This window comes from Poecilia reticulata, linkage group LG2 (genome assembly GCF_000633615.1).
Source record: "Poecilia reticulata strain Guanapo linkage group LG2, Guppy_female_1.0+MT, whole genome shotgun sequence".
NCBI classification, from domain to species: domain Eukaryota; kingdom Metazoa; phylum Chordata; class Actinopteri; order Cyprinodontiformes; family Poeciliidae; genus Poecilia; species Poecilia reticulata.
In genome coordinates this window covers 3,347,570-3,369,939 of record NC_024332.1, presented here as the reverse complement: position 1 = coordinate 3,369,939, position 22,370 = coordinate 3,347,570, and the positions used below count along the sequence as shown (strand labels likewise).

General features: G+C 39.2%; 1 protein-coding gene across 1 annotated transcript in view; it reads left to right on the top strand.

Annotated features, from left to right (window-relative positions):
• The window catches only part of LOC103475959 (E3 ubiquitin-protein ligase Midline-1), a 33,065-nt gene extending 10,701 nt beyond the window's left edge, over positions 1–22,364 (top strand). Inside the window, exons 2-10 of the mRNA XM_008427964.2 lie at positions 3,727–4,514; positions 7,834–7,929; positions 13,246–13,353; positions 15,161–15,309; positions 15,787–15,914; positions 16,929–17,072; positions 19,998–20,159; positions 20,239–20,446; positions 20,964–22,364. Coding sequence (XP_008426186.1) covers positions 3,795–4,514; positions 7,834–7,929; positions 13,246–13,353; positions 15,161–15,309; positions 15,787–15,914; positions 16,929–17,072; positions 19,998–20,159; positions 20,239–20,446; positions 20,964–21,312 — 2,064 coding nt within the window. The 5' untranslated portion in view covers positions 3,727–3,794 and the 3' untranslated portion in view covers positions 21,313–22,364. The remainder of the gene's footprint in view (positions 1–3,726; positions 4,515–7,833; positions 7,930–13,245; positions 13,354–15,160; positions 15,310–15,786; positions 15,915–16,928; positions 17,073–19,997; positions 20,160–20,238; positions 20,447–20,963) is intronic.
• The last annotated feature ends 6 nt before the right edge of the window (positions 22,365–22,370 follow it).

Below are 22,370 nucleotides of genomic sequence, written 5' to 3'. Positions count from 1 at the left end.
GTCTCTCTTCTTTTGCTTTGTACTCAGTCACCTTCCTGCATGGTTCAACAGTGTCACCTACGGTATGGTTGGAGGCATTTCACCCTCTCTCGGCTGCCTGTTTCAATTTGTGCGAGTCTGTGAATCCATAAGAACAAACAAATTGGTTTAAAGTGTTTTCATCTGAATTCAGTCGATCTATTCTCTTTGGTCAATAATGCCTTCAGGATCCCTCAGTGTCAAGCACAAACTAATCACAGCTCTATCAATTCTTACCATTCCTGGCTTTGTTTGAAAGATTTTTGTAAGCCTTACTGCTGCTTTCTTTCCTTCAATAATGCTGTTGGCAGTTGATATTACTTGACTGACTGCTGAGTGAACAAAGTRACTGAATAAAAATGTCTYGGGACATTTTTAGCCAATATCTACTTCATTACTGAAGCCCTATTTACTTTGGATTTTGTCAATTTCTGCACAACACTCCCTGCTTCAGTTGTGCACATATAGCTACTTTAAAACTRAATGCATGAAATCAACTTGATGGCTACTCATTGCTGTGTGGTGGAAATGTACTTATTGCAAATATCTTAATTTTTAAGATGTTCAGTTATTTTGTATGTTTTTTAGTGTTTGAATCCCTTACTTTTTGAGTACCATCTTTCAGATGTCATCTAGTTTTGCTTTTTTCATACTGAGCAAATATCAGCAGCAGATAAGATAAACCAACTAAATACCAACATTTTTTTTCACAGAGATTCATTTAAGGGAAACAAAGGCAAACCAGCTTATGTTGCAAAAGAGTGATCACTACCTAGGCAACCTTAACTGGTTGCGGGATCTTTGAAGTGACTACCATCGAGTAAGTATTTGTGATCAAACTGGAAATGAGTGCTTTACTTCACTGGAAGAATTTTTGATTCATCCCTCTTATATTAGAGGGTTTTCAGCATRAATAACCTGATTCAAGTCAGGTCAAATTAATTAAAGTCGGCTGTTCCCCAGCCACAGAAGTGGACTTCTAGATGTCATTTGGATCATTTTTCTTCTGCTTTGCCTAAGTGGGGTTGAGTGTAAGATCACAAACCTTGGTTGGACATTCTCCTTCAGGACCAGGATTCATGTCTCTGTTGGTCCCGAAGTAGCAAACCAACKTAGACCATCAGGCTASTACAAATATATTTGCCTACATTTTCAATTTCTGAAATGTTGTGCTGGTTTTATGTCAGAGGCYTGCAGTGCTTCAGATGTGTTTAGTAATAAGTACATTTACTAGGCTGACCATATTTTCTCCATTTTTGAATTSTGGTGCCCAAAGACTTGGACATGGCTCTCTGTCTAAACAGTCAGCAAATATTTTTCTGTTCTTTAAAAGAGCTTGAGCCTCATATTTAAAGATATTAGGTTACCTTATGTTGTCAGACAGGTTTGATTCATTGAGTCTACAGGTCACACAATATACAAGCCTATGTTAGGAGGCTAGAAGAAAATTTTTGTACAAAGGGTCCCGTTGATTTTAATTGTTTCCCCCCCTAACAAACTAAGAAAGCGAATAAAAACAGATTCATTTGCTTAGTTTATCTTTTCCAAAAATTAAGTACAAGAGAATAAAAAAGAGACGGAAGGGTGGAAACATTCTTTTATGRCACTAAATATTAAATATTTTTGTCAGAAATATCTTTTAGTTCCTTTTTCTTATCAACACAAAACCGTTATCCGCCTTCACATGGCCTCAAAATGCTAGCACTGCAAAATGCTCAAGTGGGGTACAGTTTATCTGCAGCACTTTTCCCCCTTCTTTTAGATCAGAGGAAACCATGCATGAGAATGAGAAAGATACTTGGAGCTCTTTGYATCCTATTGTCTGACGCACCAATGCTTTAATCTCAGCCAACAGTGACATCTGCTGAAAATCCTGCTTGGTGAGATAAGACTGGACACATTTCCTGCATCAGAAATGCATGCGTTATATCACAGAAGCACACTTATTCTGTTACCTCTCTTGTGCTTTATGGAAGTTTGACTTCTGAATAGAAGCAACGTTCACAAAATTGATGTTATCCCATGTTTTGGAAATTGCCAGAGGACAGTTTAATTCAGCAAATRTCCAAGCATTGTTGTTGCTCTGTGCACAACACTGGCACTCTCCAGGTTTGATGTTATCAGTGTTTACTGTTGCTTCTCAATGCAATTTGACCAAGGTCTATCTAGACATCCATTTGTGTTGAAATCCACTTTTAGAAACAAACAGSATTGTCGATTTAAAACCAGTGCTGCATAAGTTCTCTGGAAAGCWAATTCAATTTTACACGCACGAAAAACGAGAAATGGTTGCAACACTTCAATTCTTCTATAAGAAACGACTTGCACATCATGTTACTCTTACTTTGTATTGGTACAATTTCTGAGACTTTCAGTATGCCTACATCCTTGAATCGAAAGATCCACATTTTGAACGAACCGGGTCAAGAGTTCAAAGAAACAGTCAGAAATGCCAAAAATGTTACCAATGGTAGTTTCTTTCAATTTGTTAATTCAACCCAGCAGCTCACAAACAGAAATCAATGAGGCCCTTGCTGGGACTGTGTAGAAKTAGAGTAGGAAATTCAGCCAGTTATTCAGGTGTCTTAAAGGCTGAMRTGGGTTGAAGTGAAGTGACCCCTACTTCAATYATTCACAAAGGATCATTTCCAGGTCAGGTTATTCAGCCGTTTAATTTTAGAGCTTTACTTACAACCAACTAACATAATTTAATCAAACACGTAGCTGTATTGTTTTCTATTTTAATCTGTCTGAATAAAAATATTTGAGATGTTTCGGTGGAAACCATGGTTATTGCGGTGGGGGGGGGGGCAATATCGGCACAAACATTAACTAAAACTGCCTGACGGCGACAACACGCTGAAATCAAGAGCCAGCTTCTCTGCGGGAGGAGTGAGTCGACACATGCGCTAATTACTAACTGGCTACAGCTGTAGCAGCAGCAGCTGGCACTGCTGCACCTCATATGAAAAACATCCTTCCCGCTGACATGTTAATGCCGATAAGGAAATCCTTTTCAATTTTATTAAAATAGATTCAAATTCAAGTGTACTCCAAGATTAAAAATTACTTCTGAAGTACCGTTTTACASCCGCACATTGCAGTGAATTATAAACCTACGCTGAATGCTAATGAGCAACAGCAGCAGCTTGTGCTCCCAAACCCCCCCCCCCCAAAAAAAAAAAAAAAACCCTTACTGCATCATAAATCATTTAAACATAGCTTAGGTTGGCTTTGAGGTTTGTTGTGATGCAGTTTTAAGCACCTTCCAGCCCAACAAACTCCTCCTTGCAGCTCTAATGCAATGGGAAAGTGTTGGTGCCRGCAAACAAAACACAACAAGGATCTTTAAAATGTAAACAGAACACAAAGATGTGGTCAAGATTAGCATTTTCTAATTGTAAATGACRTTGGACAGCCTCTGGCTAARATGATYCAGAGTTCTRCCTATTTTGTAGGTCTTTTGCTTTATTTGCTGTTTGTTGATGGGTTTGACAGAATCTACAGTTAACTTTTTACAGGCTAAAAAGGAAAACTCAACACTGCAATTCTTTAGCAGTTGTCAGCTCCATTGAGATATAAGCCCTCCCAAGAAAGCTGTGGAAAATAAGCTGTTTCACACCATTTAATCTGAAATCCCTTTGCTTTCTTTCCCTCTTTCCCCCTTTCTGTTCTCCTGGCTGCTATCTCTTTGTCTCTGGCCTCCAGACATCTGAGCGGCTCTTCTGGATTTTGCTGACGCTGCACCCGGTCACGCCTGGCCTCTTCTGAGCAGGATGGACACTCTGGAGTCAGAGCTGACCTGTCCAATCTGCCTGGAGCTCTTTGAAGACCCGCTGCTGCTCCCTTGTGCCCACAGCCTGTGCTTCGGCTGCGCCCACCGCATCCTCGTCTCCCACTGCGCCACCAACGAGTCCGTCCATAGCATTGGCGCTTTTCAGTGCCCCACTTGTAGGTATGTCATTTCCCTGAGTCCGGAGCGTGGATTAGAAGGACTCAAGAGAAACGTGACCTTGCAGAACATTATCGATAGAGTTCAACGGGCCTCATCCTCGGCTGGCCTTCCTCTGCCGCTGGCCGGTCCCCACAGTGGGCCCAACTCTCCCATTGAGGAAGGGAGCAACCGGCTGGCTTTGGTTCCGGTCAGTGCCGCCATGTCCAGCCCGGAAACTCCGCCGGAACCAGTCCAATGCCAGTTCTGCGAGCAGGACCCACCCCAGGATGCCGTTAAGACATGTGTGACGTGCGAAGTGTCGTACTGCGAGGAGTGCCTCAGGGCAACTCACCCGAACAAGAAACCATTCACCGGTCACCGGCTCATTGAGCCAATGCCTGACTCTCACCTCAGAGGGCTCCAGTGCCTGGAGCATGAGGAGGAGAAGGTGAACATGTACTGTGTCACTGACGACCAGCTGATCTGCTCWCTGTGCAAACTGGTCGGGAGGCACAGGGATCACCAGGTGGCAGCCCTAAGYGACCGCTAYGAAAAATTAAAGGTATGTGCCTGTTGGCTTATATGGTCTATTTAAAAAAAATCTTTCTGCTGTTTTCAATGTTTTACTSAGTCCAATTATAGATAAGTATAAAAACCCTCCGATGTCCTTTATCGTCTTACACATATAATGAATTTWAAACTTTAATTTCATTCTCCTCTGAAGTATGAAATTCCCTGATATCSTCGCTCAGGTATCTAATTTGATCATCAAGAGAGATTTCATCATTTCATGCTGATTTATAATCTCTCCCGAATAATTAAGCAATTAGCATAATGACTGCGCCACACCAGGAAGCCAGGGGGGTATTCAGAGGCAGTGAATTAGCAGTATGTCTTTAGCAACGAGGCATGGTGACTTTGGCGAGGTTGCAGGTTAACAAGCACCGCTTGCCTGCTGGGTGTATTACCCTGTATTAACACTCTAACATTTTAGCAGATGCTAGAGTGTAACACTACAAATTGGATTTTGGCTAACAAGTCAGCTTTTTGAGTTTACTGAGCACTTTAATTTCCATGTAAAATCTTTTAAAGTATACAAAACACACCAYTGTATTGGTACTGGTACTTTGAAGAGYTACAACTTAATTAAATCTTAYGAGCAGTCTCACATCCCCTAAACTAATCTTGGATTTTGACATGCTTTAGCTGTTCTTCTGCCATATTTTCCAGGGATATTTCATTAGTATCACTTTTTGCCAATCTTCCGAATACAAGATWCCTCCGCTCTTCCCAAAATGSGGCAAAAAAAGTATTAGATTATTGGAATAGTTTCTATTTTTCCCCTGTGAGGCTGTTGGTGTGCGTCTGATAAGATGTTATTGTGGGAACACCCATCCTTTTTTCAGAGATAAAATTACCCCTGTCACAGGAAATTGACGGAGGAGGGTGCTGGAAATGGCTTTTAAAATCCTTAGCTCAGGGTCTTACGAGTAAAAACCTTCAGGATAAAAGATAGGAGCAGCTGTTTGTATGTGTCAGCCTTGGCACTAAATCACTGGTTTGGTGTTCCCCTTTTGCTGCTTAAGTTGGAACAGCTTTTCGTTCTTAAGAGCAGTTTAATACAAAACAATTTCGGGGATTTCTTAGACTGCACCTACATAAACATGTTACATTTTACAATTTATCCATTTWTTAGGACTGCTTTCCCTGATGGTCACAGAATTACAAACTGGACTAGCTGTGAAGTCTGTTACTCTAGAAAGGGTGAAAAGTGTACTCCTTAGTAATTGCTGATGGTGGGTCCTCACACTCCATCCCTGTGGGTGTAGTCCAAGGTGMAAAAACAAGATTTTCAGGAGGTGCTAAATGCCAAGTGTGTGCACATCAGCKCCATTATTATTTCARAAGGTGGTTTCAACTTGCCCACAGTTTATTTGATTATATTTCATGACTGTGGAAAATGTTGGAAAGTGTGAACGGAACACCAACACATCACTGCTGTTTTTGTGATGCTTCACTTTCTTATTTGTAAGATGTTAAGTTGGTGTTTTGTGTACAAATGCTTGACTGAAATACTTTAAGCTTTTTCTCATCATTCTTGTGCTGGTGTATTTGAAATGTGCTTTACTTTAGGCTGAAGGAGAGAATGAATGAACCCTGTATAATGCATGTTGCTTTTGAGTCAAACATTTTCTATAGTGTGTTTTTATCGAGATAAAAGGCGAAATATTTTCGGCATGCTTCTGAGCAAGAACATTAAGTTACTTCTTCTGTTAATGAATCCATAGAAAATTAATTGCTGACTACTTGGGGATGAAAGTTCAAATCTCTGTACAGCATTTATGAGCGCCGGGACCTTTGACTAAATAATAATGTGAAGGATCTTTTGGTTCTATTAAATTMTGTAAAGAGTATAAAAACTCCTAGGCTAGCTGAAATGTTTTAAAATATTCTCATGGCTTGAAATACAGAAATATATAAACATTAAGAAATGAAATAAGCAAGTGAAATMTGTTTTCTAACTAGTTAACTCTGTTCTTTTGCATCCTTGGATCTTTCTATCACAGTCCCAGTCCACTCCCTCACTGCCCTTTGGAAATTCATTTAACTAAGCAGAGATTAACTGTGCAGTACAACACAGACTTTTCCCCCCAAAAAATCTAGCTCAGAGTGGTGGCAGATAAAAAGAGACAGATTACGCCGCAGGATGATTGACAAGTGATCAAACTGAAGGGGGCTGGAAGGCGGTCCAGCTCCATCAAATAGACACAAGCTGGCAACAAGGACATATAATAGGCTTAGATCCCTTTTCTTTATGTTTGTGTCGTAGCATATTGCATTGAAGTTCAGTGCACAGAGGATGGCTTATTGTTGCAATTCTTGTCCTCCTTTGAGAGATCAGCTTTACCCCCTCTGTTACCAACAACAGGGTCATATTCCTGTTAGAGCAGACCCTTATGTCACTTCTGTGTGCCATCTGCGTATTAAGGTCATCCATTAAGCCCCCCGTGGCACTGCATCACACTTGCAAAGGAAAAAATAAATAAATAAAAAGAGGCACCATGGCCACCTCTGTGGACGGGTAAGAGCTTTTCTGACACCACAAACTGTTGATATTTAAAATGTGGCTGAAGAGTTACGGTCACTTTGTAAATTACAAAGCGGATTCTATAACTTCTTACTTCGGTAATTTCCACTTTCAGCTTTGAAACCATGAAGAACATCTTAAAACTTTGAAAAAGAGRAAAAGAGACAACGATGCATCAGAACAGCTTAATCATGCCTGATTTGGCAATTATGTGAAACATGGCAGCAAACGAAACAGCCTGGGCTCTGGCATAAAAAAAAAAAAAGAAAAACAGCTATGTAAAAAATACAGAAGGGTGAATAGAAAGGAGGACAGAGAGGGGAATAAGTGAAGGGAGGAGCGTCGAGGGGCGGCACTGACGCGCTTGTCACCTGTTTGCCGCTTCGTTTGCCGGGAGCGCTGCTCTCATAGGGAAAGCTTTTTGAAGCCCTGATTTATCGCTTGGCTGGGTTTGCGCATGGCTTGGTGCTCAGTGGAGTGACTGTCCCAGTCACATCCACGGCTAGAACTAGGATCTGCTGTCTGAGGCTTCGGAYGGGGCAGGATGAGGAGGCAGTGCAGGGATGAGGGGTACTACCCACGGTCAGAGGTACGCCACCTCCAAAACTTTACAAATTTAGAGACTGATCAGGTTAAAGAATTGCACAATTTGTTCATCATCGTTTTATTTTAGAAGGTTCCTTCTCGTTTAGTTGATTTGATGCGTCGGCTTAAGCTTTGTTGCGTTTCTATCTTCTTGCATCTGTGTGACATTTCTATATTTTTTAGCATCTCTCACTCTCGTTTCCAACAGCAAGCACTTGACTCCAACCTGAGCAACTTGATCAAGAGGAACAACGAGCTGGAGTCGCTTATGGGGAAGCTGATCCAGACTTGTCAACATGTCGAGGTGAGTCTCAGTGGCCCTGTGGGGGTCACCAATGACCTAATTTGTCTAGCAATGCAAGTGGTGGCGTTCTGTGTGAAAGAAACTGCTGATGATTGGTTGTTTTTGCCCAAGAGTAAAAATGTCAAGACGATACATTTAGAAACTAGACAATTCTCTAAAAATCATGCCACATCTTGCGACTGCTGTTGTCATGCAAGACTAAGCTCAATATCTGGCATAAGGAATGTAAAGGACTCAAAAATAACTGGTTTACACTAATACTTCATTTTATGAGCAACTTTGTAATTTAAGAATTATATGAAAAAAAAACGTAAGCTGTAAGAAATTGTCACTTTCTGTATAAATAATGCAAACATCTATGTCTGTAGCTTGACATTCCTTTATTTCCCTGGTTTAAGTCTMAACTATAATTCATTGCATAGTGATTATCTGCATCTATCCAAATTCTGCATGGAAATTTTGCAATAAATGTACAATAATCGCATTTACATTCTCAAACCGTTTTTAGAAACACTGCTTAAGCAGATTTTCTCAATTTTCAGTCATTTGGTTTGGTTTACCATATTTATTCCTGGGTTAACAGATTTGTGTTCATGTTTGCATGCATGCAGTCTCCTTTGGAGGCAGTTCTGTGCCAAGCCTGCCCGTTCACATCACATTGCACCGCTAAGATGCTTTAAATAAAGCAATGCCACAGGGTTTTAGAAAATATGGAGGGCAGCTTCGCAGCCTGCCAAGACCTTTTGCAAAGTAGAGGAATGTAAAGGATTAGGCAGTTTAATATTTTCAGAAGATTAAATTACAGTTGTGTGCTTGTTTTGCATGCATGTCAAGGTGCAGTTTATGCAAGATAAAGGGTATTTTAATGAATAAAGGATAGAAAGAAATGGCGGTTCTGTGATCACAAAAGGACAACTTTGAGATAGCTGTAATGAAAATACAGCTACGATAATAATAGAATATATATATATATATATGCACCATAAGTTGATAATTTGTAGAAAGTACAAGTTTCACCTCATTTATTAACCACTTTTTTTCATTCATCTAATATGCATTAGCCTCAAAATGAGAGAAAATGACATGGGATAGTGTTCAGTGATGGTGTGCAACATAAATACAGGAAGGAACATAAGTCAGACATATAAAAATACAAAAATAAATTGAAGTAGTTATGAAGATCAAGGAGACTCTGCTTGCGTGCCACTAATGAGCTTTCTGAATATTTCACATCAGATTATCCCAAAACAGCTGCAAAGACACGTCTTGAAAAAAAGATTGCCAACTCGCATCCTGTTCCTCTGACTCACCAGCTCTGCTGCACCCATAATTTTGCATTCCTGCTGCACACTAGATGCCTTTTCAGCTGGCATCTTGTTTTTAGCTTCTCCATGTTAGAACCAACACCAACCCACACTCCAAGCACGCTCAGGCACTTAWCACATGTTGAAAAATGGGGACGCTGTCTAGGGGTTGCTCTGGGAGAGTGGATTGAATTAATTCAACAGTTTGATAAATATGCATAGACTCACAAGGGTCATTTTAGTTTTCTTCTTTTAAATACAGTACAATAAAGGATTTAACACAAAATCCTTAAGTTCATTTAGTCACTTTTCATCATAATTTCGTCAAAACTCAGTTGAATAATTTTTTTTCCCCCACAAGAACATACGTTATTAACCCTCAGACAGTATTTACGTTACATTAGTGAGGCTCGAGTTACTAGACTGATGAAGACCCATCTGTGATTTAGCACCGGATCACAGATGGGTAAACGTCGAGAGATGTGCTAATCCTAATCTACACAGGCAGATGAAACAGACTTGACACAAATATATGCATTTTAGCAAATGTACAGATACTCCGTTTGAAGCTTTGGTTGCACATATTCTAAGTGTAGCTGATATGTTTTTGAAAAAAACTCAACAGAAAATATGTATTTTGTCAGACAACGATGCATTAAAATAACACAAGGCCTTTCTAAAGTTTTGACACTGCTTTAAGCTTTCTCAGATTGTCTCTTAATGATTATAAACATTAGACTTTACTGGGATTAGGCCAACACAGATTAGCACGTACTGGTGAAAATGTATTCTTTTTAACCAATTTATATCTGATCCTCAAATCCTTAATTAAAAATATAATCTAACCTTCATAAGTCACCCTACTAGAAAAGAGTCCACCTTTGTGTGTTATAATTCGGGTACAAAAGCAGCTGTTCTGTGAAGGCCTCAGGTTTGTTAGAGAATAAAAGAAAAAAAAAGAACCACAAAAGTGTCATCAATTGAGGGACTTCAATCTGGAGAGACTCAAACGGAGAAAGAAAGCGATTAAAAGAGTTTAATGACAAAATGAACATAAAAATAAACACAAAGTCCTTTGGTGTTCAGGYCCCGGCCGGGGACGTCGAGCTGGACTTCGATAAGCTCGATGAACATTCCTGATGCAGCATAGGAATGTAGACCCCCCGGGGCCTGTACTAGTGGCGGYGGTCGGAGGAGGATGAGGCCTGAGAGCCGGGAGCAGAAAGTGGAGATGGGGCGGAGGTTGATYGCAGCTGGTGAGCAGAGGAGGCCATGGGTGAAAGTCCTTTTGAACTGGAGCCCAAACGATGATTGGMTGGAGCRAGGCTTGGATCGGCACTGATAGGTCCAGGTTTCAGAGAGAGAGGCGCTGATTGATGAGGCAGGTGCGACTAGAGTCTTCCAGACTGAACTTTTGTCAAGACTCCATTTCTGMGCTGCTTCGTCAGTGTAGTTTTGAATTCTTCTTTGGGGTTTATTTCACATCTCACTTGATTCTTTTGGTTCTCTAATATTATGCTTAATAATTATTCATTCATTTATTCATTCATGTACTTATCTTCAGTTCTTTTCCCTGTTGTCCCTCTGTTGCGTTTACACAGTCTGTCATTTTGAGTCGTTCTCCCTCAGTGCCACAGTTCACAACTACAGCTCATGTAATTGATTAAACTCACTTGTTTTTTTCACACTAATCGCCCCTCCCGGTATCCATGTTCCTCCAGTTTTTACTACTTGCTGGATTCAGTTCATCACATTTCCTTCCGTGSTTCGGTGCCATCTGGCCGAATGTTTGCGTTATTTTGGCACCTTGGTTTTCCAGTGTGTATGTTTTTTGGACTCTGTCTAAGCTGCACTTTTTCTCAGGATATTGCCTGCATCCTGCCTGTGTTTGGGTCCTCATTTAGCACAGGTTAGGCTATAAAAAAACTATTCCAAACTTTGTTCATATGATCTTCTGAACACAGAAAGAGTATCWCACAAACCTAACCACACAAACCTGTCAACATGGACTGAACTAACACAGAGAAAACATTAAAAATATCTGTTACGCAGTGAAATACTTTGCCAAGCACTGCAGCAGCAGAATTAATCCAACAGTAAAGTAATGGTGGCTCTTTGTAGAAGATTTCTTCCACATGCTCCAGGCTAAGACAATTTAAGACGCTTTGTGTTTAAATGAAACGCTTAGTGTTTCTTATAGCCGACAATTTGTCACACTGAATATATCCTCCATGGGGCTTCGGCTTGCAGTAGATACTTTACATCTGTACAAGACATGATGAATTTRGTCACAACTGGAGCACTGGACATATTTTGAGCTGCAACATGGCCTCTTGAATATTAGCAGATGTCTTAATAGAATGTGGAAAGTCTAATTCTTCTCAAAGAAAGAGTTGACAAGAGTTCAATCCAAAGTTACACCTAACCTTTAATAGTTGCAGTCTCTGTCTAATGTGTGGCATTAACCATGATTTTGAGAACCAAATCTAAGGTGCAAGCATTACACAAAGTGCAAAGCTTTACACTGGTGTCAAAGAAACCAATTAGCAAAGTTGTAGCAGCAGCTGCCAAGGCATCGGAAGGCAAAGGAACTGTGGCATTAGCTCAGCATGTTTCACGTTAACACAGATGTACTCCAGGTGGCAAATTGTTGCTTTTGGCAACACAACCCTGGAAAAAAATTACATAAACGCAGTAAGGAAGGGACTTTGAGCATTCAGTCAAAGCCCTTTACAAGCGTGTTTGGCTCAGTGTAGGAAATAAAAATGACTTCCCATGATGTAATCATTAAAACTTCTGTCAGCACACGGAGAGTCTAAGTTTAAATGAATAACTGCGCTTTAGTAATCACTTGGTAACTCTCGCAACAGASTTCCCTTTTATGGCTCCCTGCGCTAGCACTCGGTTGCAGCAAGAAAACTTTACAAGGTGCTTAAAGGACCACTAGGAAATTACTACAATAGGAAACTGTGAGTTATGCCAAGACCAGCAACCTTCATAATTGGACGAACAGGTTTCACAGCCTGCTCAGTGTGTGAAGCTACCTGCGAAGGGAATCAAATGCTGGAGAGAAGTGAGCCAAATGCTTGTTGTCTKTGGCAGAAATGACACCCAATTGCTCTGAATGGCAATTATCTGAAATTGGAAAATACCTCCAACTAAATAAAATTATTTTTCATTTCTAATTTCTATTATTGAGATCTGGATTCATAAAGAAGAGTACAGTATAATATTAAAATATTCAAAATATTCACTCCTCAATTTTGTCCCACAGGTCAAATGTTTATGTACAGAAAGGAATCCAGATCCTGGAACCTGGTCTGTTGACTTATAAAATACAACAAAATGACATCTGGAATACAAATAACTCTTCCTGTTGCATATGGCATTCTATGAAGTTGTTCAAATTTCCTTACAGCTCMTTTTTACATAGAAAGTATAGAAAATCACTTTAAATGATCAGTTACTAAAGAAGAAATTAAACACTGCTGGTACGAACCAAACTGAACCAGAACTTGAATGATACCAAGTTTTAGCTGGTAAATGGCAAAATCATGAATATTACAAGTAAAAGAGGATTTAAATATATTAATCTTAGTGTGATAATTTTTTTTAATACAAAATAAGTGACAAAAATGTTAATCTGTTCCCCTAATATTGCAATTGTCTAAGATGYTCCCATTTTCATTCAGTAGAAACACTGGAATTATTTATTGCWAAATAGCTCAATCTTAGCACATGGTCCCTCGTAAGTCCTAGAATGGTGAAATCCACAAACACACACACATGCATATYTGTGCTGTTCAGATAACACGGGTAAGTTTTGTTTCATCACTCAAGGCAGAAGCAAAATATAAGAAAAGCCTAATTATTCACCAGGCCTTAATATAAGATGGATGAAAAAAATGTTTTCTTGGTACAACATATCACACCACAATACAAATGTACAAACTTTCCATGTTCCCCCGTCCCGTCTTTGTCAATCTGATGCCATCTGTGAATTGATTTTCAGGTAAACGCATCACGCCAGGAGGGCAAGCTCATGGAGGAGTGCGACGTCCTGATTGACATCATTCAGCAGAGGCGGCAGATCATTGGCAGCAAGATTAAAGAGGGGAAGGTGAGGTGAAAAAGTAGAACAGTGTGACCTGAAATAGCACACAGTGCTTTTATTGTGTCCTCAAAACTGTTAAAAATGTCAAAAGCAAAACCAAAAAAACATGAAAATCTTAAATTATTGAAAAGCCCTTGTTAAGAAGTTGCATAAGAGTAATTAAACAAGCATAATTCATGAGCAACACTAACAAAAGCTGAAAAGAGAATGCAAACCAAAAAAAACCAACCTGGAATACATGGAAGGTTTTTAAAGACCTATGGATTATCACCTTACAGTTTAACCAGAGTGTGATTGGGTTTAAGATCYTGTAATGATGCCTAAGCACTCTACCGCACAATGTTCTGGTAGAGATAATAGTAGTAAATACTTACTTTATCTTTCATGGTCAGGCTGGTTTTGATAACTTTTGCTCCTGAAAGAAAAAAATCACCACTTGCAAATGGCTTTTTGTTTTTACCCAGGTTGTCTTTTGAAAGCATAAACATTTGTTGGATCMCTTCAAATATYACAGTAKGAAAAAAMCCCCAAAAGAAATCATTAAGGGGGCAAACTCTTTCACAGCGCTGTATGCTTACATGATCCTTTAACTGCCAGCAGATGGCAAACTACTCGGATGCCTGAGATTCAAACCCTTCTGAACAGACGGGAGGTGGCAGATTGGCCAAAGAGACATCCCACAGCATATGGAGAAGATGTTTGCTTGTACTCTCAACCCAAATGATAATTTAAGCTCCATGTAATGAGACTTGGAGTGCTTCAGAGTTTGTTTATTTTATTTTCCCCAACCATCTAACTTCAACCATCCCAACATTTAGCACTGAATGAGAAAGAATGTGCACAGACGCTTGGCATTTTTGTCATGAACTGGATCCAGAGGTCATGGCTACGGTGTAATCTTTCCTGGGATACAGTTTCTGTTCTGTGTTTATTTTGGTACAAGCCAAACTGCTGATGAAATGCCTTTTGACCTCAATCTAACCAGTGACCTAAATCTGCCTCTTAAAAAGCAGAGGGAATRAAACTGGACGGCAAACAAGAGAAGCTAAAATCTCAGATTTGCATGCAACAAAAATCACCAACATGGCTGATTTAAAAAAAAAATTAATAAAATGAAAAGAAAGTTTGGGATTTCACCATAAAACGATTGTTTCATTACATTTTGCACTAGTTTATTTGTAYGTTTTCCACATAAAWTTTGCTCTTATAATCCCCTAAAACCTTGGTTGATAATACAATGTAAACTAAATAAATCAAATTATTTTTATGGTCTTTCATCTTGTCATAATGAGGTAATTGTGTATAGAATTTTGAGAGCAGAGATTAAATTAATATAATTTGGAATAAAATGTAACAAACTGTGGAAAAACTGAATCAGGCTGCAGGTTACGTTTGAATTTTGTTTAATAAATATCACATTTGAAAAAAGAAGATTTTGAATAACTTGGTCTCATTGTTTACATGACAAAATTTGKCAGTCAGCAGGTGATTGTACACTTTTGAGACTCACTGTATGTTTACAGAACAATTTACCGGTTCACAACTCGAGAAACAAGATGGTTAAAACCAACCTACTCCAAGTCAGAGTAACTTTAGCTAAAAAAAGATTGATGTTCTTAAACCTGTAGCGTTTTCTACCTGCTCTTATACTGATATAAATGAGAAAACATCAAGAAATACAGAATTTCCTAGTCTTGACCTTTTGTGCAAATGTCAACATTCGTCTCCATGTAGCCCCATAAAGAGCTGCAGTCTTGTTATTTTCCATTCGTCTTAAAAGCCTTCTAATAATGCTCCATTTCAATGATTTCAGGCTCAAAGGCTTCGGAAGCTGGCCCAGCAGATTTCCAACTGCAAGCAGTGCATAGAGAGATCCTCGGCCCTCATCACACAGGCTGATCAGACRCTGAAGGAAACGGATCATGCTCGCTTCCTGCAGACGGCCAAGAGCATCAATGAAAGGTCAGGCTCCCTGGCAGAGACTTCAACTCGAGCCTGACCAGCTACAAAGTATCGAGTCCCAATTGAGCGTATTTTGGACCGATTTCAACAATTCGGGCTTGTGTGCTAAATAAATTTTCCTACTGCTAAATCCAGGAACTCTTGGGAATCTGATTTTCATATCTGAAAATGATGTTTTCCCATACACTTCAGCGCGCCTTACTCTCCCTTCACCTCGTGCACATAACGAGGTAAATGTAGCTAGTTTTACCCTTCACGTATCGTCGTCTCGGGGGGGATGGGGGGTGGTGAGCGTATGTTTTCTATGCTCCTTCACCCTGACGTACCTTCCTTCAGGGGGAGAGGGGGGGGGGGCGATTTATGTTTTCGCACCACCTGAATAATGTGTAGTTGCGCCCCTGCGACCAATGAGTGAATATTAGCACAGATGAAACAAAGTGTAAAATCCTTTTTCCATTTCTGTTTATAATAATCTAGGGTTTCCATGGCAACAGCATCAACCCAGGTGCTGATTCCAGAGATCCACCTGACAGACACGTTTGACACGTTTGCTCTGGATTTCACCAGAGAGAAGAAGTTGCTGGAGAATCTGGATTACCTCACAGGTTAGAGACATTTTACATCAAGAATGTATTCACAGCCTAAAGGAAAATCTGTTTTTTTTCTGAATTCATTAACCCTTGTGAAACTTAAACTTTACAGAGAACTTATTGAAGTTTCCTTCAACTTTAAGTTTAATTTTCTTCATTTAATTTCTTTCAAGTCTGTCTTTAAGTATTGCTTTAGTAGTTAGACTTCAGCCAATTAACTCCTAAATTAATGTCAAACATTACCTTCCCCATCTTTCATTTGCTTGGACCTATCAAAATGTCACTGTTAATTGATCAGTACACCAGGGAAAGAAGAAGAAGAAAAGAAAAAAAGAACGATGGGGTTTGTTGTGGATTTGAAGCCTGGTGAAAATGGTTGGCTCATATTTATTCTCTGCGACGCATGAGGGCTTCGCTGGAGGGTATTTCACTCAGTGAATCAGCCTGAATCACTCCGCTATGTGCAGCCACTCATGACAGAATGCTTGGGAGTGGGGAGCAAGTGACAGGCACAAAAAGAGATAAGAAGTGGCTTTACAATCATTTCAAGCTGGGTCTTTGTATCTTTGTTTTTCTACCTCGCTCTGTTCTCCTCCTGCAAGAAACTCAATGGACTTAACACAAAAGGAGCCGTTTCCAACTAAATTCTCATAACATTTGTTTCCCCCACRAATCGATGCATCAGTGAAATAGAGCCAGCAGTTTCTGTGATTATACACYAAGTGACTAAGATTTTGTGTTTCTAATGAGGTTGTGCTATGCTCTGTTCCCGCTGTGTTAATGYSATTTGGAGATTTATTTCTATCGCCATTATTATTGAACCTGTAACTCTTGCATCTCAGAATGAGTTTCAACCCACCCCCCCATARARGTCTTAAATTTGATTCTTGTGCACATAAGGAAGGTTTATTAGGCTGAATTTTATTGGAACTACTAAAAACTGGCGAATCACCAGCTTGGGACTTCTCTAATGCAATCTCTTGCATCAGGGGGGCCAAAGATAATGCTTCTGCTTTYGGTTCTCTGCAGCTCCAAGCGCTCCGTGCATAAGGGAAGAGTTGTGCACAGCTTCCTATGACACAATCAGTGTCCACTGGACATCTGATGATGAATTCACAGTTGTKTCCTATGAGCTGCAGTATGCCATCTTCACCGGACAGTCTAACATCGCCAGTAAGTGCATTATGGACGTTATGTCCAGGTTATATGTTAATTCTAACTGTAGTTAATTAAGTATTTTATCTCCATATTTCCAGAATTCATGTCCAATTATATAACGAAGGAAGAAAAATGCCTTTTTACTATGAGATTCTGAGGCCCTATTTACATGATGCCAGGGCAGTAAATTGTCAACATTTTGGCCGCTTGTTTACATGGACAAAACAGCAAATGTTTGACAATGGCCTCCATAGGGAGACTTTTTTAGAAATGCAATATGAATCATGTCTGTGTAAACATAGACGGAAAATATTTGGAAACAATTTCAGACACGTCATCTTGAGCTCGAGCACTCAGGCCTCGTTTTCAGGCACACAACAACAGCAGACGTCCAACTCCTGTCCGTCCGGGTGCAACTCTTCAGATTATCTGACGAGTTAAASTAAAACCTGCTCATTGTGAAATATGTCCATCAGAAATAGTCTGTACATCTGTACAGGTTAAGGATTACAAAAAGACATTTCTGGATGAAGGAGGCTTCATCCTACAGGCCTGGCATGCACACTACATCCATTTTCCAGGGATACTGCATTTTCATCTGCAGTGTTTTAATTTTGTTTTTGTGTAAATACAATTATTTTTCAGATAAGAAATGTCAACATTGTTAATTTGAAAATAGGACTTGCAACAKATGTAAACATGCAAATTAACATAATTAGGGAAAAGTGGGAACAACTCTTACCCTGGCATAAGTTGCTAAATGGAGGCAAAGTGCTCCCAACATGATCCTTCATATTTTCGTCCAAGATGGTTATTAGTTGGAAAGATAGTGAGATCATAGCAGAAAGCTACACTGAATCCTTAAAATGCAGCAATTTTGCACCCTCCATCCAAATACGCACAATGTAAGTAGCAGGGAGACGTCAACATACATATTTAATAGACAATTTAGGATGCGGTAGAACAGTAATTCTTATATTGGTGACATTGAATCAGAAGAAATACTTTCAGGCCTCTTCTGAAAGTACCTGAATTTTATATTGATAAAGGTTCCTTAAATTCATAGTCACATCTCACATATATAAAGAAAGACTGTTTCCTTTAGAGAAACATTCTGCTCCGTGGATACGAAAAGTTTTTTTTTTTCTTCCCTGTGCAAAACAGATGAAACCAAGAGGATGGAGACATTTTTGTCAAGATGACAGCTAAGAGAAAAAAATCTAGTATCAGTCACTTAAGACAYAGAACATCTTATGGAACAATTACTTTGTAGTGTATACTTACATACACATCAGTCAAACACCCACAAGACCTTAGAAATCTTGAGAACGGCTGAGTGAGCAACAACTACATGGAGGGAAATGGGGTCAAGGCACCTGAAGACAAGCTCCCCTGCTGCCTTTCAATCAAACCGCCTCATCTCTGTCTTTCATCTGCTTCAGTTTTTAAGACTTTTAAAGATTTAAAGACTTCTCACGAAAAGTTTTCTTTTCTTTGGTTCTTCATTTTCTTGTTTCATATGCTTGACGGTTATCTAATAAAGCATTCCCTTTCTCTCTTTCCATTACTTAAAGAATAAAGAATATTAAGAAGCAACATTTATGACACTTAATGTGACACTTCATTTCCTTCTTGCTGTCGCATCCCAGTTTCTTTTTGTTCAATAAGATGCATGTTTGCTGCACTTCCTCTTATCACATTCACTAATGACAGAGGTGTTGCTTTCAAAGTTGGGGTCAAATGGTAGATAATTCTCCCTGAAGCCACCAAGCAGGAAGTTGAAGCCTTGTAGATATAAACTATTTGCTTCTTTATTATTGTCTGAGAATTTTTAGACTGATGTGTTTACACACATTTAAAGGTAGCTGTGATCTGTGATCTTTAAGGAGGTCATCTCCTCGATTTGCATGCAAATGTGCCAAAATGTAAATTGTTTTGCATTACATACTAGTTCATTCTAGCTTATGATATCCTCTTAATCCAATGAATACTTTGAYTTATTAGTCTACTAATAGATGAGATTGTAGCCAATCTGTATTTTTTCAAACCAACTCAAGACAAAAATACATGTCGTCTTCAACTGTTCATATGTCATTAAAGATAAAAAAACAACTACATTTGTTAATTTTAGCTTGAACTTGTCAAAACACCTAGCTTAACTTTAGCTTTTTATTTGTGATGATTGTAAAATAGTGCCCATCTTACAAGGTGCAGTTGCGCCCGGATTAGTCATTTTACCTCAAGTCAGAAAATATCTTACCAGGCTTGTCAAACAGTGGAGCCTGAATGTCACTTGTCTGGAAAGCAAAWTAAAAGTTCTTACAAATTGTTGATTTGGGAGACAAAAAAAATATACGAATCAAGTAGCATAGTTCAGTCGTTTTCTAAACCAATATTCATCTCAAAATATAACTTGATTGAAAGAAATAMACCTTCTGWGTTAAAGCGATTTCTGGTGTAAAGATGTTACACTGTTGACTATTTTCACTTCCAAGTGCCTAGCAAGGAAAATAAAATAAAAAATAAATAAAAAAAAACAACCATGTCAATCTCTCAGGAAAAGAAGAAAAATGACATGAGGAGTATATGTACGCTCACAAAAACACTTTGGCCTTGGAGGCACTGTGGAAAAGCAGAGGTACCATTAAATAAACCCACACTGAAAACACTCGCAGCAGAAAGTATTGTGCTGGTATGAAGCCAACGAGGTGWGAATTGTTTCCTCTTGTGCCTTTTCTTACCCTCTTACCTGCTCCCACAGCCAAGGGCTTGCACATCCTTTTCAATTTAGCACACTATGCTGTCACATAGCAGTACATTGATCTTCTGYTGGCTTTTTTTAAAAAARGAAATTGTTTTGTGGACTAAAACTATGCCTTCAGTAGTAAGTTTTARGAATGTTTCTTGTTACTTTATAACTGCTTTCCCTCTTCCACCTAGGTCTATGTAACTCATTAGAAAGTTGGATGATTGTTCCAAACATCAAGCAAAACCACTACACAGTGCATGGTTTGCAGAGCGGCACCAAGTACATTTTTGTTGTCAAGGCCATTAATCAAGCAGGAAGCAGAAGCAGTGAGCCGGGGACTCTGAAAACCAACAGTAAGAAATCAAACATTTTCCTCTGTATGCAACAATAAAGTTCAACTCTTAAAATAGTCAAAATATCTGCCTTAACCAGGCCAGCCATTCAAACTGGATCCGAAATCTGCTCACAAGAAGCTCAAGGTTTCCCATGACAACCTCACAGTTGAGCGGGACGAAACCACGTCCAAGAAAGGCCACAGTCAGGATCGGTTCTCCAGCCAGAGCAGCTACGGCGTGGTGGGAAATGTCTACATCGACAGTGGGCGTCACTATTGGGAGGCTCTGATTGGAGGGAGTACATGGTAAGAAACATTTCTACATTTACCTAAGTAAATTTTCGGTAACACTTTATTTGAAGGGGTGTGCATAAGACTGACATRACACTGTCATAAACATGACATAACATCTGTCATGAACAAAAAGAAGTCTTTATGAATGTTTATGACTGTTGTCATGAAGTGTCATTCCGTAAATAATGATACTTTTAATGCCAAGTTGATCTAAAAGTTGCATTGAAAGTCCATTAAAAATGGCAACTTTGCATTAAATTATAAATTATGATAATTTAATGCAAAGTTGGCRTTTTTAATGGACTTTCAATGTAACTTTTAGAGCAACTTTGTATTAAAAGTGTCATTATTTGCCAAATGACACTTCATGGCAACAGTCAAACATTCATAAAGACTCCTTTATGTTCATAACGGATGTTTTGTCATGTTTATGACAGTGTCATGTCAGTCTTATGCACACCCCTTCAAATAAAGTGTTWCCAAATGTTCTTTGTTTGAATCTTAGATTGTTTTTTTTTCTGCTAAACAGGTACGCTATTGGCATTGCCTACAAGTCTGCCCCCAAGCACGAGTGGATTGGAAAGAACTCGGCTTCTTGGGTGCTCTGCCGCTGCAACAACTCCTGGGTGGTTCGTCACAACAGCAAGGAGCTGGCCATCGAACCCTCACCCCAACTSCGGCGGGTCGGGGTCCTGCTGGATTAYGATGTCGGATATGTGGCTTTTTACGACGCCGTCGGTTCCCAACACCTACACACCTTTCACGTCTCCTTTGTCCAGCCTGTGTGTCCTGTGTTTAATGTATGGAATAAGTGTCTGACGATACTCACTGGTCTTCCTATCCCAGACCATCTAGAGGGACTAGAACCCGATAACTAAACGGTACAAAAACACAATGAAAACTCACAAAAAGTCACTACCTTCTAGCTGCACTGGGCAACACTTATTCAAACTGTGCTTTCTGGGTAGAGAGCCAAAGAGTRAGTCATACTCTTCTGCTACAGTTAGCCACATTAAATTCTGGTCATGGAYGATTATGCATCCAGAGGTAGGGACTAAACAGGAAAATATAAACAGTGTCTTTTCTGACCTCAACCATAAAACATGCTTAAAAAAAAAGAAGAAAAGAACAAGTAAGCTYGTCTGTGTTTGAGCTATTTTTCATATAATTTCAAGTTTATCTAGATCGTCACAGAATGGTTGTTTCCTGGTATGCCACTAAAACTAGTCAACATATGTTCACAGTTGCCCAGTGCAGCAGCAGTGCCTTGAAAAAGTACATACACTCCTTAATTTTTTTAAYAACAAGACAGCTATAGCGATTTATTTTAAAAATATCAACTTAAATTAAACACTGTTCACCATTTACTAGTTAGGTGAYGTCTGAAAGCAATCGGTTGTACAACTGCATGCCACACTTTTTACATTTTCTTAAATATTTCTAAAATTCTGCATCTTCTTTATTTGCACAGTGCAGTCTTGTGCTACGTTGTGTTGATCCATCATTTAAAATTTTAAATACACTAGAAATTGGGGATGTAAATGTGCAAAGCTTAGAGGGATGTAGAAACTTTAGCAAGGCACTGCATAGAGGTGTTAGCTTCAAGCTTTCCTAGAATATGTTTCAATATGCTACTAATATTAGGATGCTTGTTTTCAGAATTCTTACAACTTTGCAAAAAGCAGAGGCTGGATTTCATATTCTTTGTGTTTTGACAGAGATATTTGAACTATTGCAAAAAGGAAAAAAAAGCCACAACTTAATTTTTTWWAATTTTTTTGTTGCTGTTTATTATTTTTATAGCTCATCTCAATAAAAATAGCACTTTGAAATTTCCATAAAGTACGTAAAACGTATACGAGTATATTTACTTCTAATCCGTCTCGGTTGCTGTGAAATCCAGAACATGTATATTTTGTACATTTGTTGTACCCCA